This window comes from Hippocampus comes, unplaced genomic scaffold (genome assembly GCF_001891065.2).
Source record: "Hippocampus comes isolate QL1 unplaced genomic scaffold, H_comes_QL1_v1.1 scaffold225, whole genome shotgun sequence".
Taxonomy (NCBI): Eukaryota; Metazoa; Chordata; class Actinopteri; order Syngnathiformes; family Syngnathidae; genus Hippocampus; species Hippocampus comes.
The window spans coordinates 323,120-335,565 of record NW_017805197.1 but is presented as its reverse complement, the minus strand read 5'-3'; the positions used below and the strand labels follow the sequence as shown (position 1 = coordinate 335,565).

Sequence of the window (12,446 nt, the reverse complement as noted above, 5' to 3'; positions counted from 1 at the left end):
TCGATAGTTCAAGCAACAAAAAAAATAATAAATGTCACCCGTGGGAGTGGTTGGGACGATAATGCGGGATTTTGACACATTGGCAAATCGTCATCTGGGTCAGAAAGCAAAGTCTCGCTTCACAAATGTTGGTCAAGGAAATTTGCCGTCGCAAAAAGTACGAGAGGTATCCGTTCTGGGAGAGCAACTATGCCTCCCGGTATCGAGCCGGGTAAAAAACAGCGGCGCCGGCCGCAAAAGGAAAGCGCTGAATGGTCGCCGGCCGATCAGCAGGTGGCGTTTGCTTCTCCGCCTGATCGACATCCCTCCCGCCTGTGTGCTTTTCAGATGGAGGCTGTCGTCCCTTCGGCGTCCCCCCCTCCGTGGCTTCCGACGGTATCGACGGCCTTCGAGGCTCTGCGCTACTCGACGGAGATGTCCCGGCGCTTGAAGGTCTTCTGCAACTTCTCCAAACGCCTCGTGCGCCATTTGCGCAGGGCGGCGAACTGTCCCACCAAAAGAAGATGAACAGCATCTGGGAAGTCGCACTTGGCCACCAGTTTGTCTCCCTTAGCACCTCACACTTTTTCAGTCGGTCGCCGAGGAGTTTGTGACGGAGAGGAATGGACAACGGAATGGTCGCCGGTCCATCGGCCGGCTCCACGCGCCCTGGTGTTGACTGATGAGCGATCACGCTTCCACTCAGAGCCAAGAACGTTCGCTTTTCGATGAATACGGGACTGGACAAGAGATTGGTCGCCGGTCGAAATCATGTCAAATATGCACGACCGCCCTTGGCACGTGTCGAAAGCAGGCGCGAGGAAAGAACCGACGGACTTCTCCTTGTCGTCCTGCTCCTCGCCAGCAGGGGGTCACGTGACAGGAAGTGGCAAAAGAGCCGCTTGCCACGAAGGCGCCCCCCCCCCCCCGCCGGCGCCTCCCCCCCGGACTCCGTCGTGCCCGCTACCCGTATGCGACATGCTCGATGTTGACAGTTTCTTTTTTTATTGCCGTCGTCGTCGTTTTTCCTCAGCGTATTTATGTCGGCAAAGAAGACGAGGTGCCGGCATCTCGTCTTTCCGTCCGATGGCATATTTAACACGTTCCTTTTTTCTCCACGTTATTTATGTTTTGAGCAATAAAGTTGACATTTTCTGTTTGCCAACATTTGTTGACGTAGTACCAGAAATGACCAATTGGCGGCGACTGCAGCTCTCCTTGCCCAAGTGCCAGGGGGCATTGCATGACTTTCACGTTTCCTTGACTGTGACATCACAGCAGGGCCGACTTACATCGCGAGCAGCCGCAAGACGACATGGATGCCTGTTGCAAAAGCCGAAAGGGAAACTTCGATCTGCAGTTCACGGCTGCGGGCCGGTTGCCTTCTTGTGTTTGTCCTGTGTCGTACCGCCGCCGTTCTGGACAAGCGGATGAGCCGGCGTTCATGGCAGATTGTCAGTCAAGCGCGCACGCACACACACTGACGCACGCAGCAGAGAGCGAAGGGGACGCAAAGCGCCTTTATTTGCCATTCCCGCTGCGTTGTTTGGCCGGTCACGTCTGGCGTCGGGTCAGGCCGCTTGTTGGTCGGCCATCGAGCAAACTTCTGCGAGGAGATTCAATGCGTAATAGTCATCGGACGACCCGACCGGACGGGATGGCTGCGTTTGATCAGCGGGCTCTTTTGCGCGCGCCGATCTCGCTTCGCCCTCCTTCCGCTGGCGCTGGCAATGATGATGACGCATCTTTGCTGCTTGGCGCCTTGGGTTCGCAAAAACGGGTCGGCACGCGTTGGTCGCTTGTGGCGAACGACGACAAATGACGATATTCCCCCAAATTGCAAAGGAGCGAGCCACTCGAGGGCAACACGCAAAAAGAGCTCAATGACGTCACGCGGGCTCCCAGCAATTGCGGTGCGTTTCTCACTCGTCGTCTTACCTGCGGCGGCGTCGTCGTAGATGAATGGTGGCTTGGAGACGAAGGACAGACACTCCACCATTTTCAGCAGCTTTTCCTGTTCAGATTTCAGCTGCTCCATGTCCACCTCATGCCCGGCCCTGGCTACACACACACACACACACACACACACACACACACACACACACACACACACACACACACACACACACACATCCATGAAACATGTGCGTGAGACACTATTGTACACACACACACACACACACACACACACACGTTTCATGGATGTATGTATGAGCACGCGCGTGTGTGCGTGTGTGTGTGTGTGTGTGTGCGTGTGCGTGCGCGCGCTGACTGTAGCTGAGTAGGAAGCGGCCCAATTCGCCAGCTTGGACAAACATCAACATGGCGTCGGGCGATCTCTCGTAGAAATGCAGCGTGAAGGAGATGTTGAAGGCCAGCAGCGAACCGTTGCTCACCACCCCTGACGCACGCAAACACGAAGGATGCGGATGGATGCGACGGGTCTCGAGGGACTGACGTCTCGAGCGTGGGCGTGTGCTTGTGACTCACGGTCGACGACGGCCTGCATGACGAGGGGGCCCTCGCTTGTGGGGTCCGCCGGTGCGGTCAAGTTCAACGAGTAGCTCACACACGTATTGTCACTGAAACAAACAAACAAAGAAGACAAGTCACGCACACGGCCGCGCGCACGCAGACACACTCACACACACACACACCGGTACTTGTTCCTCTCCAAGAGGTGGATGAGGAGGTCACTTTTGGGGTGGAGACTGACGGCGGAATTGGCGAGATCGGAAATCGTCATCCACTCGGCGGCTCCCCAAAGCAGACGCCACTCCCCGAATACCTGCGGGAGGCCACACCCCCACCCTCAGCAGCCAATCGCCTTCAACTTGTTGACGCCACCGCGCAAGGCCGGTCCCCATTGCCCCCCCTCCCCACCCAGAATTTTAGTTGCTATTCTCTACATATAGTCCCTGGCCTGGATAGTGTCTCCACCGAAATACCATGGCAGTGATTGTGGATTTGCGATTTTTCTTCAGCGGTGCCATGAGACTTGTGTTGAAATTGTCGACCGAACGCTCACGCGGAGTGCGCGCACGCGCGTGCGGTTTGATGTCGAGTTCGCAAATAGCGCCATGCGGAGAATCAAATCCGATCGCCAGAGACCACTGACCTGATTGAGGTCCTTGGTGGGGAGGGGCTTGTAAAGGTCGTCACAGGCGTGCGACTGCTGCAGTGCGCCTGACAACATCATCATCATCATCATCATCGTCATCGTCAACATCTTCATCTTTGCCGTGGTTCTCAGCTCCGACAACATCATGTCAAGTGGCGCACCGAGGCCTCGCGTTCGAGGCCTTTTAAAGGCAGATGTGCCACCTCTTGCCCCACCCATTACAGAAGGCGAGTCTATGTGTGTGTGTGTGTGCGTGTGCGTGTGCGTGTGCGTGTGTGTGTGTGTGTGAGTGAGAGAGAGAGAGAGAGAGAGAGAGCTAGCGTACTGAGTGTCGTCGACCTGGTTTGTTTGTTGATCAAGTGGACCTACAGTCCAAAGTCTGATTTGATTGATTGCAGGCGGTGCTGTTGTAATGGGAATTTGACATCAAACAACGCTAAATGGAAGTACAGTAACTGTTCGTACTATTGAATGCTGACCAGTTATTTTGCGGATAAGCAAAGTTGCACTAGTCTGTGTGTAGCTGCTCAAAATGCTGATTGAGCTGACCTTCACCACCTCCCAACAAGATAAAATGAGAGCGCAAGAAGCAGAGGGAGAGAAGGCTCCCTTGACAGATCTGTGAACGGTGTCCCATGTTTTTTTCTTCTCTTTTTCTTTCTTAAACAAATCTCATCATTTTTTATTAATATTTTCATTGTCTTGGTTTCCCTGGACAAGACACTGTCACGCTAATGATGAGCGTGGCTAGCTGCGCCACAAAAAAAAAAAAAAAACACACAGACTCATGTTGCTCTTTGGTTTCTTTAATCAGCACGTCAGTTGAGCATGACCACTTTGTGGCCGTCACAGAAGTCTGCGAGAGACAAAAGAGAAAAGATGACTGACAGGTACTGCACGATTGGCGGGACTCGCGAGAGAGGCGCCAGTGCGGCCCCGAACCTTTTTTGGGGTCGATAATGAAGTTGGGTTCCCCGGAGAAGCCCAAGCAGTGGGCCTGCTTCTTGAAGTGTTCCAGGTCGGAGTCCTTGACCGTGTTCCCTGGAGCTGCGGAAGAAAAAGCGGCTCTTTTGGGCGCCATAGCGTATGGACACCACAAGATGGCGGCAGAGCACCTCAAATGCGTTCGTCATCGGGAGCTAACTGCCTTCACATCAGGAGTAACAGTCGTACTTGCTAGCGCTTAGCCCAAAGAACGGTCCCGAGCAATAGCGTGACATCACATGCTGGCGGACACATATGCGCACAAAGCCAATAAGGTAGGCATGGGCTTGATGGTTCCCCCTCACCGAAAAGGTAGAGGGAGCGGGCGCTGATCTGGTCGTTGACGACTTCGTCGAGGTGGATGCCGAAAACATCTAGGAAGGTCTTAAGGTGACAAGCTGTGGTGTTGATGCTCAACACCTGGCAGCCGTCGCACGTGGGCAGCAAGTGGTAGGTGGACGTGATGTTTTGCACTAAGGATGACAAAACGCCGACGTCATCGTCCACGGGCGACACAAACGCCAAAGGCGGCGGCGTCAGACGACAAAGACGGCTCACTTTTGGCGGACGCCACATTGCCGTCGATGGAGATGTTCATCTTGGTGCCGAAGCAGGTCCCGTTCCTGGAAAGCAGAGACGGCTGGCGTTGACGCTTACAGAAAGTGGGGTCAGAGAGTTGCAAAAAAAAAAACAACGAAAAAAGGGATGGAAGAGTGGTGAAATGTTAAGAAAGGAGTTTTGTCAAAAGTGGTGAGGGTCGAAGAAGAGCTGGAAACCGGTCCTAAAAGTAGGGTGAAGAAGAGAATCTTTTAATGGGTCGCAGGCCGGAGCGTGGGGGACTCACATCATCATCTCCTCGTAGAGGAACAAGTCTTTGTCGTTGTGGGCGGCGGCATTGATGGTGACCCGGGTGTTGCCGCTGATTTTCAGGATGGCGTCGAAGACCTTGTTGTCCGTGTAGCCCGAGATAAACGTCCGCTGGCCCAACAGCTGCCCACAGCAAAGCGCCACACGCACGCTAAGCCACAAGGTCTCGGCCGAGCCAATGGCGAGGCTCCGCTTGGTTCTGCTTTGGTCTTGGGAGGAATATTTGGTCTAAGCGAGCGCATGACGGGGCTCACCTGCTGGCGGTCGTCAAGCGGCAACGGGGCGAGCAGCGGTGTGCATTCCTCGGGCATCGGCATGGCGCCGACGCCCGAGCACAGCAGCGCGAACAGGAAGTGGAGGCACCAGGCTTTCATGACGATTGAAGACGAGGCGAGGCCGGCGAAGAGCGACGACCGCACCGTTTTTATACCGCAACATTGCCGTTTGTGGCCACGCGTTCTTTGTTTAGCCAAGGTCACCTGCCGGCCGCTGGCTCTGCTGGCCGCGTCAATCATTTACTCCGTCATTGACACGTTTTCGTCGCGCTTGCACTCAACGCCTCCGGATCGCTGTTCACATTTCAAAGGCCAAAATGTTCAATAGGCCCCCACGAGTCTGAACGCGGCATTCTCGTGAATATTGCCCCTGGGCAATGTCAACGGAGCAGGAAAAAAAAAACGCAGCGCTTTTGATGCATCTGCTGGGGCGGCCATTTTGCCACTCGCCGTCCACCGACCACGACGCGATGGTGCCGCGCCGGGCTCAGCTCGCCGATGTCATGTTCAGCGGACAATGAGTGGCAAAATGGTCCCCCCCCCCCCACCTTGTGCTTGTGACACTTACATTTGTTCACATGAAGCGACATTTGTAACATGAATATTTTTGGACATTGAATAAAATTGACAAACATTTCGTAACGTTGAGTAATGTGTGTGTGTGAGTGTGTGTGTGTGTGTGTGTGCGTGTGTAGTAACCTTTTTCCGACAACGGAGACCTTTTGTTCATTTGATAACTCGGACTTGTACTGTGTGAATCAATGAGGGCTTCAACTCAAAACCCCCTAACCCGTCCCCGGACACGTGGCTTGTCTGGAGGACTTTCAACTCGGGGGCCAACGAGCGAGAGCATCATCAGCCTAGGAAGTGTTCATCCAAAATGAGGCAAAAGTTTGACAAAGCTTAAATACTGTCAAGGAAAACAATGGGACTTCAATCTTGATTCCATTGATATCCTTTACACGAGGTCAATACAAAGTGAAATGACCCGATTCAAAGCAAACAGCTCTGATGGGCAATGTGGAGAGGTATTGCATCCCCACCCCACCCCACCACCCCCCAAAAAAAGGTGTACTCGACTGGATAGGAATTGGGCATTTAGCCAATAGAACCGATTTAGCTGACCTCAAACTGAAAAAGTACAGTCTGACGAAACTTGTCAGACAGTCAGGAAAAAAAAAAGGAGAAGCCAGTGTGTGTTTTAATGCCCGCGTGCCTTTCAACCGGATCTGCCGCGACAAAGAATACAAGACAAAAACACAGAACAGCATTTAGGAGGGATTGAGAGGCATTCAAATCTCATCGATTTCCAGATTTCACTCGGGACAGTGGCGCCAAAAAAAAAAACAACAAAAAAAAAAAACATGCAGCATGTCATGCGGCGGCGGAGTCCTGCCGACCAATCAGAAGCCTTTGTCGGTCGAGCAAACAGAAACACCGACAAAACTGGAATGAGTCAGATCAAACACCAAAGGTGACGTGCGTGCTGTGCGTAAAGCGGCGTGATTGGCCCCGGGTTCATAGGTGGCCGGAGAGCCCAAGGGCAGAAGGTCATGCTTTTCAAAAGCCCCTTTTTCTTCAAACTCGCTCCCGAGCCCCGTTTGGAAATTGACGACAAACGCCGACAACCATCTCCCACTCAACGGTGCAGGTTTGGACTGTTGTCCACCATTTCGCTTGTCCGGAGTTTTTCGGTCCAGAGGTCAGAGGTCAGGGAGTCGTGGCGAGCAGGCCAGTCGACGCTAGGCGCAGGCGACAGCCAGCTCTCTTTCGCCGCCTCCTCTCACGCCGCCTGTCAGGAGATAATGCGGTAGTCGAAGGCGTCCTTGTCGGTGTAGTCGGTCCAGTTGGAGGCCGGCATGCTGCGATACGGGTCCAGAAGGATCCGGAAGCAGCGCACCATCAGCACAGCCAGGAACAACAAGAGCCCGAGGACCAAGACCAAGGCGGCGCCCTGCTCCAGGCTGAGGAGGGGTGAAGACCAGGGCTCCGGATATGAGGATGGCACGGCACCGCTGTAGACCTGCTCCGTCATGCTGGAAACAAAAGTTGACGTGAGCGCACCAACACCAAGACCAACACGCGTCAGACTCGCCGATCCAAAAATAAGAGAACTTCAAGCGGCGGGGCTAAAATTAGCCCGACAGCTCGTCAAACGCTCGCCGCCACTCTGCAACTTAACACGTTGCGTGCCGAGCGTCGCGTGACACCTGACCGGGGGCGGGGCGACCATCGGGAATTCAAGGGAAAATATTTTCCCAAACGGCCGGTGTATTTCTGGGCCGGTCCTGGCCATCACGGCCGCCGGCACCCATCCGCACCCCCACATGTCATGTGACATCACATGAGCCATAAAATGCCTCGCATTACCAGTCACATAATGTCACAGGGGCCGTTCCGTGCCAAAAACCTGCCAGTGAGGTGAACCAAGCAGATTTGCATTTGAATGCAACTTGGTGTACTTGTTGATAATGATGGCACAGCAGCACTGAATCTCTCATTTGAGGTCAATCGACACAGGGCTTTGGGAGCGATGGGCCGCCAAATTGTGATATTTTTGGCAAAAAAAAAAAAAAAAAAGGCCTCATTTAGTCTGACCTTATTTTATTTTCTTTCATTTTTGTTTTCTCCCTTTATGCAAGAATTACCGTTGGATTGTTGTTGTTTTGTTTTTAGTTAGCATGCTATAATAGCATTTGCTGGCCTTACTTGACCGTCTGTCATTTTCAGTGTTCAATAAAGTTTAAAACAAAAAAAAACCCCAGATAGACGCGCAGTTATGCGCATGCGCGTTGAGGACGAGGCGGTCTGCGGCGTGACGCCATCGCGAGTCAATCAGTCGGTCAGCGTCGTCGCGACGACGACCACAGCGGCGGCGATGGCGGGGACCGCGCTCAAGAGACTCATGGCCGAATACAAACGTGAGCACAATCGCACGGACATCTTCCACAGCTACCGCAACATCTACAACAACACTTTTTGTTCCTTGACGGCTGGCGCGTCTTCGTGCGTCGCTTCCAGAAGGTTCCGCGGTGGCGGACAACGAAGTTGAGCGCTGACATGTTGGAGCTTTTTTGTGTTTGTGTCAACTTGAGTGTTGAGCTTCGTGAGGGCCAGACGATCGATCAGCACCGCCGCCACAATTTTGTTGTTGTTCGGAGCGAAATGCTGACGCGTCTTCCGTTCCGACCTGCGACTCCCCTGGTCGCTGCTGTTGTCGTTGAACACGAGGCGGCCCCGCATAGCATCTTAGCATGTTAGCTTGACAGCCGAGTACACACCGGAAGTAACGTGTGTGTGTGTGTGTGTGTGTGTGTGTGTGTGTGTGTGTGTGTGTGTTTGCTTCCAGAGCTGACACTCAACCCGCCGGAGGGAATCGTCGCAGGTACGTCCTTCATCCTGCTGTGTCTGGAAAAGCTTTTGCCTTCGCCACAATCTGTGAGGGATGGACGCTCCACCCAAAAGTCTTTGGCTACTGTACTCGCCGCCACGAGATGGAAGCGAGGCACTACATGAAGCTCCATCACTCACTTCGGTGTAGCTTTGTGGTGCCTAAGCTGCCTTGTTATTTGTTATTCTCAGTTACCTGCAGAAAACCTGTCCAATTGGATGTTTTAGTACTCAGGCTAAAGAAGGGGTGCAACGATTGAAAACTAATCTAATGACCCAACAATAATTTTGAGAACGGTTTCGAGGCCTTGTCGAGTGTCCATGTGTCCACATGTTTGGGATTTCCGCCAAAGACATTTGCAAGCCCCAGCAAATGAGGAGCTGAATGCAATTTCAATTTCAAATCGTGTCCTGATGGAAGTGAAAAACGTGCTTTTATTTGAATCGCATTCATCGAGCAACAAAAAAAAGGGGGAAAAAAAACCCAAAAAGATTAGTAGGAGATCCGTCAATGATTCAACTCATCGTTGGTTGCAGACCTGGGCCAAAGCTTGGAAAGGTTTTGCCTTTGTGATTGTCTGCCAAGAAAAGATATCGCTGCGAATGCGGTAGTTTGATGGACGCAAAGCAAATGCTTTGCCGGCATTCAACCTCCTTAGGAGGGTCTCGGTGAGTCGTGGCCGCGGTAGCTGGGGACGGGTGTGTGTCTTGGCCTTGCTGACAGGACCTTTGCATGTGTCTTGCCCTCTTTTTTTTTTTTTTTGCAGGTCCCGCCAATGAGGAGAACTTTTTTGAGTGGGAGGCGCTAATCATGTGAGTTGTGCTCCGCAAGCTTGACATTTCCCTTGGATGACGTACAGCGAGGCCTTGAAAGACGAGCCACACGATTGGAGAGTTTTTGCACCTCCGAACCGCCATTGGGACCATTTTTTATTTTATTTTTTTACTTGCGGGCCCCACACTTGAGTGGTGGCACGTGCTCTCAACATCTCCTCCTAAACCACTGGAGGGCCACTCCTAGCTGCGGTTGACTCGAACACATGACATCTGAGCTTGTATTTTTCAAACACGCAAACCACGTTGCCCGAAGAATATCCCGCGAGTGCCATATTGGCAAATCATGGAAAAGCCCATTCCTATGCTGCCGTTCGCATTGGTAATCATCACCCCGTAAACAACACATTAGGGCCGATCATCTCTTTCCTTGACCAAAAGTAGCGACGATGACAGCGACTGACGAAGTAGTCGTCCAAGTTGCTCGTTTGTCTGCGCTGCGTCATACCGTACTGCCTCCCGTGGCCAAGGCAGGCACAGCCCATTGAACTGGACTGCAGCAAGTCCACTGAAGTTCTTGATGTTTGACTGAAGTACCGCACGATCCCAATGTCAAAGCACGGCTGTCGCGATTCTCGTCAAGGGGCCAAGTCTGTCGTTTTTGTGCCTTTCAGGGGACCGCAGGACACGTGCTTCGAGGGCGGCGTCTTTCCGGCCGTGCTCACCTTCCCCTCCGACTACCCGCTCAGCCCCCCTAAGATGAGGTTCACCTGTGACATGTTTCACCCCAACAGTAGGTGCTCCGCTCGCAACATTTGGCAACAATTTACGCTGCGCTGGCAGACAAACGCCAAAAGGCTTCCTTCCAAAGAAAAGAAATATGGCCGAAATATTTGAAGAGTTCCCCCAAAAGTCACTGAGAAACGTTCCGCTGAAAAATGAGAGGGATGTGAAGGGGATGACAAAAAGAAAAAAAATGCCAGACCACAATGATGCTTGCCTCGACTGCACCCCGTTCATGTGTCAGGTGCCTAAACTTGGCTTTCTCCGAGACCGATTCTCCTCATCTTTGACTCAAAAGTGATGCAACAGCCCCATTTAAAGGGATCTGTTTGTCATCGCGGGGATTTTCAAAGCTGAATTTCACTGCCAAACTGGGCGCCACCCTCATCTCTGCCTACCCGAAGAAGAACGTACTTGACCTAATACTGACACCGTCAAAGTACGGCGGTCGAGAAGAAGGTTCAAATCCTCATTTGGACCCCTTTTTTTCCCGCACGTGGACAAGTGAGGTGTGATGTCAGTTAAGTTGGGTGTGTTTGCTTCACCCCCAGTCTACCCCGACGGCCGCGTGTGTATCTCGATCTTGCACGCACCCGGCGATGACCCCATGGGCTACGAGAGCAGCGCCGAGCGGTGGAGTCCCGTCCAGAGCGTGGAGAAGATCCTGCTGTCGGTGGTTAGCATGCTCGCAGGTAGCCGCTCCTCACCATTTGCATGGCACACCATTAATCATGAAAAGGCACTTGGAAAAACAACTGTGTGTGTGTGTGTGTGTGTGTGTGTGTGTGGGTGGGTGGGTGTGGGTGTGTGGGTGGTCCAGTGGTTAGCACTTCAACCTCACAGTGGAGAGGTAGCAGGTTCAATTCAGCTCCGGCCTCCCTGTGTGGTGTGGAGGTTGCATGTTCTCCACCGGCCTGTGTGGGTTTCCTCCGGGTACTCCGGTTTCCTCCCACATTACAAAAACATGCATGGCATGCTGTTTGATACTCAAAATTGTCCCAAGGTGTGAGTGTGGGTGCGGATGGTTGTTGGTCTCTGTGTGCCCTGTGATTGGCTGGCAACCGTTTCAGGGTGTCCCCCGCCTACTGCCCGAAGACGGATAGTTTCCGCACTGGACACAAAAAACACGTCACCATGGAAACTGATCACAGTCATTCCCCTCTTGTGTGTGTCTCTCTCTGTCTCTTTCTCTCTCACACAGAGCCAAATGACGAAAGCGGCGCCAACGTGGACGCCTCGAAAATGTGGCGGGAGGACCGGGATCACTTTTACAAACTGGCTCAGAAGATCGTACGCAAGTCCCTGGGCCTTTAGTGTGATCTCAACACCCACTGCCGTGTGTGTGTGCATGTGTATACATGCACTCACACACGCAGCAGCATGGACTGCTTTGCTTCGGTCCATGACAGCAACGTGACGGTTGATTGCACCGCCACCCTTAGAAGAGTTGACCCCAAGGCCCACCATCAGGAAGTGATGTCACATCATGAGCCCTCCACTCCTGGCTGCTCATTGGCCATGTAAGAGAATCACATGAGATTGCAGAAGACTGAAAGGGAAGTTGCCAGCTGATGACACGCTCACATTGGGAGGTATTTCTTTTCTACGGAAATCCGTTTGTGCTTTTATTCCGTGTGCTTCATATCCTGCTTCAGGTCCTGACTCGTAAGACAATTTAGCACACTCGTGGCGGGTAGTTGGAATGTTCTTTCCTTTGCTACTTCTGGCGTCCTTGTACAAGTTGAAGTTGGCTATGGAAGAACGGCATTCAGGGCGGCCATAATTTACAGTGTGTGGATTTGAATCATTATTTCCTCCAAAAACAATCTTGAGTGCAACTTGACTTCATCGCCGACTCCCATCGCGGTGTCATTTGACTGTTTGACAAGTATGTTGTACAATAAACAAAGAAACAATCTAAATGTTGTTCAGAAGATTGTGGTTGGTGTGTGTTGCAGAAATTGGATTGAGGTTCTTTGGGCAATATTGCGAAAAAAATCACTGATTACGACAGAGGATTACCAACACCACTCCTATACACAATGTGAGTTTAATTGATGAATTAATAGTTTCGGGCATTTTAAAATCAAAATGTGAAATTTGCAGCCACAGCTGGTAGAATGAACTTGTAATGAGATTTTTTTCGTGCGGGGTGTATGCTAAATGTTTTGATTCGATGGTGGGAGATCGCTGCCTTTGATTAATAATACTATTAATTAAAAGATGTATTTTTTCCCCCCTAATACAAATGTTGGAACTAATTTATTTGGTCC

At 52.1% G+C, this 12,446-nt stretch overlaps 5 protein-coding genes and 1 long non-coding RNA gene across 13 annotated transcripts in view; 2 read left to right on the top strand and 4 right to left on the bottom strand.

The window, feature by feature from the left end:
* The window catches only part of LOC109515186 (uncharacterized), a 7,639-nt gene extending 6,740 nt beyond the window's left edge, over positions 1-899 (top strand). The window contains exon 5 of the mRNA XM_019868797.1: positions 328-899. Coding sequence (XP_019724356.1) covers positions 328-507 — 180 coding nt within the window. The 3' untranslated portion in view covers positions 508-899. The remainder of the gene's footprint in view (positions 1-327) is intronic.
* Positions 900-1,476: 577 nt separating this feature from the next.
* Positions 1,477-3,256, bottom strand: LOC109515176 (saxitoxin and tetrodotoxin-binding protein 1-like). 4 transcript variants are annotated; one of them, XM_019868785.1, is made up of 6 exons: positions 3,098-3,256; positions 2,637-2,767; positions 2,470-2,561; positions 2,252-2,380; positions 1,918-2,040; positions 1,477-1,585 (listed from the first exon to the last, which is right to left on the bottom strand). In XM_019868785.1, exons 1-6 carry the CDS (start codon positions 3,245-3,247, stop codon positions 1,551-1,553), a joined length of 660 nt encoding a protein of 219 aa, XP_019724344.1. In that variant the 5' UTR covers positions 3,248-3,256; the 3' UTR covers positions 1,477-1,550. The 4 variants fall into 4 exon arrangements, with proteins under 4 accessions (XP_019724344.1, XP_019724345.1, XP_019724343.1 ...); XM_019868786.1 differs by having other exon boundaries at positions 1,477-1,590; positions 1,926-2,040; XM_019868784.1 differs by lacking the exon at positions 1,477-1,585 and adding an exon at positions 1,597-1,740.
* Positions 3,257-3,890: 634 nt separating this feature from the next.
* LOC109515178 (uncharacterized) lies at positions 3,891-5,375 on the bottom strand. 2 transcript variants are annotated; one of them, XM_019868788.1, is made up of 6 exons: positions 5,206-5,373; positions 4,929-5,074; positions 4,643-4,707; positions 4,390-4,557; positions 4,043-4,147; positions 3,891-3,956 (listed from the first exon to the last, which is right to left on the bottom strand). In XM_019868788.1, exons 1-6 carry the CDS (start codon positions 5,323-5,325, stop codon positions 3,919-3,921), a joined length of 642 nt encoding a protein of 213 aa, XP_019724347.1. In that variant the 5' UTR covers positions 5,326-5,373; the 3' UTR covers positions 3,891-3,918. The 2 variants fall into 2 exon arrangements, with proteins under 2 accessions (XP_019724347.1, XP_019724348.1); XM_019868789.1 differs by lacking the exons at positions 3,891-3,956; positions 4,043-4,147 and adding an exon at positions 4,235-4,267 and having other exon boundaries at positions 4,313-4,557; positions 5,206-5,375.
* A 1,214-nt stretch (positions 5,376-6,589) lies between these two features.
* On the bottom strand, positions 6,590-7,813 carry LOC109515182 (cortexin-3-like). Its single transcript, XM_019868796.1, has one exon. The coding sequence runs from the start codon at positions 7,259-7,261 to the stop codon at positions 7,022-7,024; it is 240 nt and encodes a 79-aa protein (XP_019724355.1). The 5' UTR covers positions 7,262-7,813; the 3' UTR covers positions 6,590-7,021.
* A 215-nt stretch (positions 7,814-8,028) lies between these two features.
* Positions 8,029-12,446, top strand: part of ube2g2 (ubiquitin-conjugating enzyme E2G 2 (UBC7 homolog, yeast)) — a 25,221-nt gene continuing 20,803 nt past the window's right edge. For 3 of the 4 annotated variants that reach the window (XM_019868792.1, XM_019868791.1, XM_019868790.1), the window contains exons 1-5: positions 8,029-8,147; positions 8,576-8,611; positions 9,384-9,429; positions 10,065-10,183; positions 10,725-10,865. In XM_019868792.1, the coding sequence (XP_019724351.1) occupies positions 8,105-8,147; positions 8,576-8,611; positions 9,384-9,429; positions 10,065-10,183; positions 10,725-10,865 (385 nt within the window). In that variant the 5' untranslated portion in view covers positions 8,029-8,104. Of the gene's footprint in view, positions 8,148-8,575; positions 8,612-9,383; positions 9,430-10,064; positions 10,184-10,724; positions 10,866-11,374; positions 12,092-12,446 lie in introns of those variants that run through there. The other variant, XM_019868793.1, reaches the window with a different exon arrangement.
* Positions 9,438-9,747, bottom strand: LOC109515185 (uncharacterized). Its single transcript, XR_002168136.1, has 2 exons — positions 9,649-9,747; positions 9,438-9,562 (listed from the first exon to the last, which is right to left on the bottom strand). It is a non-coding gene; the product is annotated as an uncharacterized LOC109515185 (long non-coding RNA).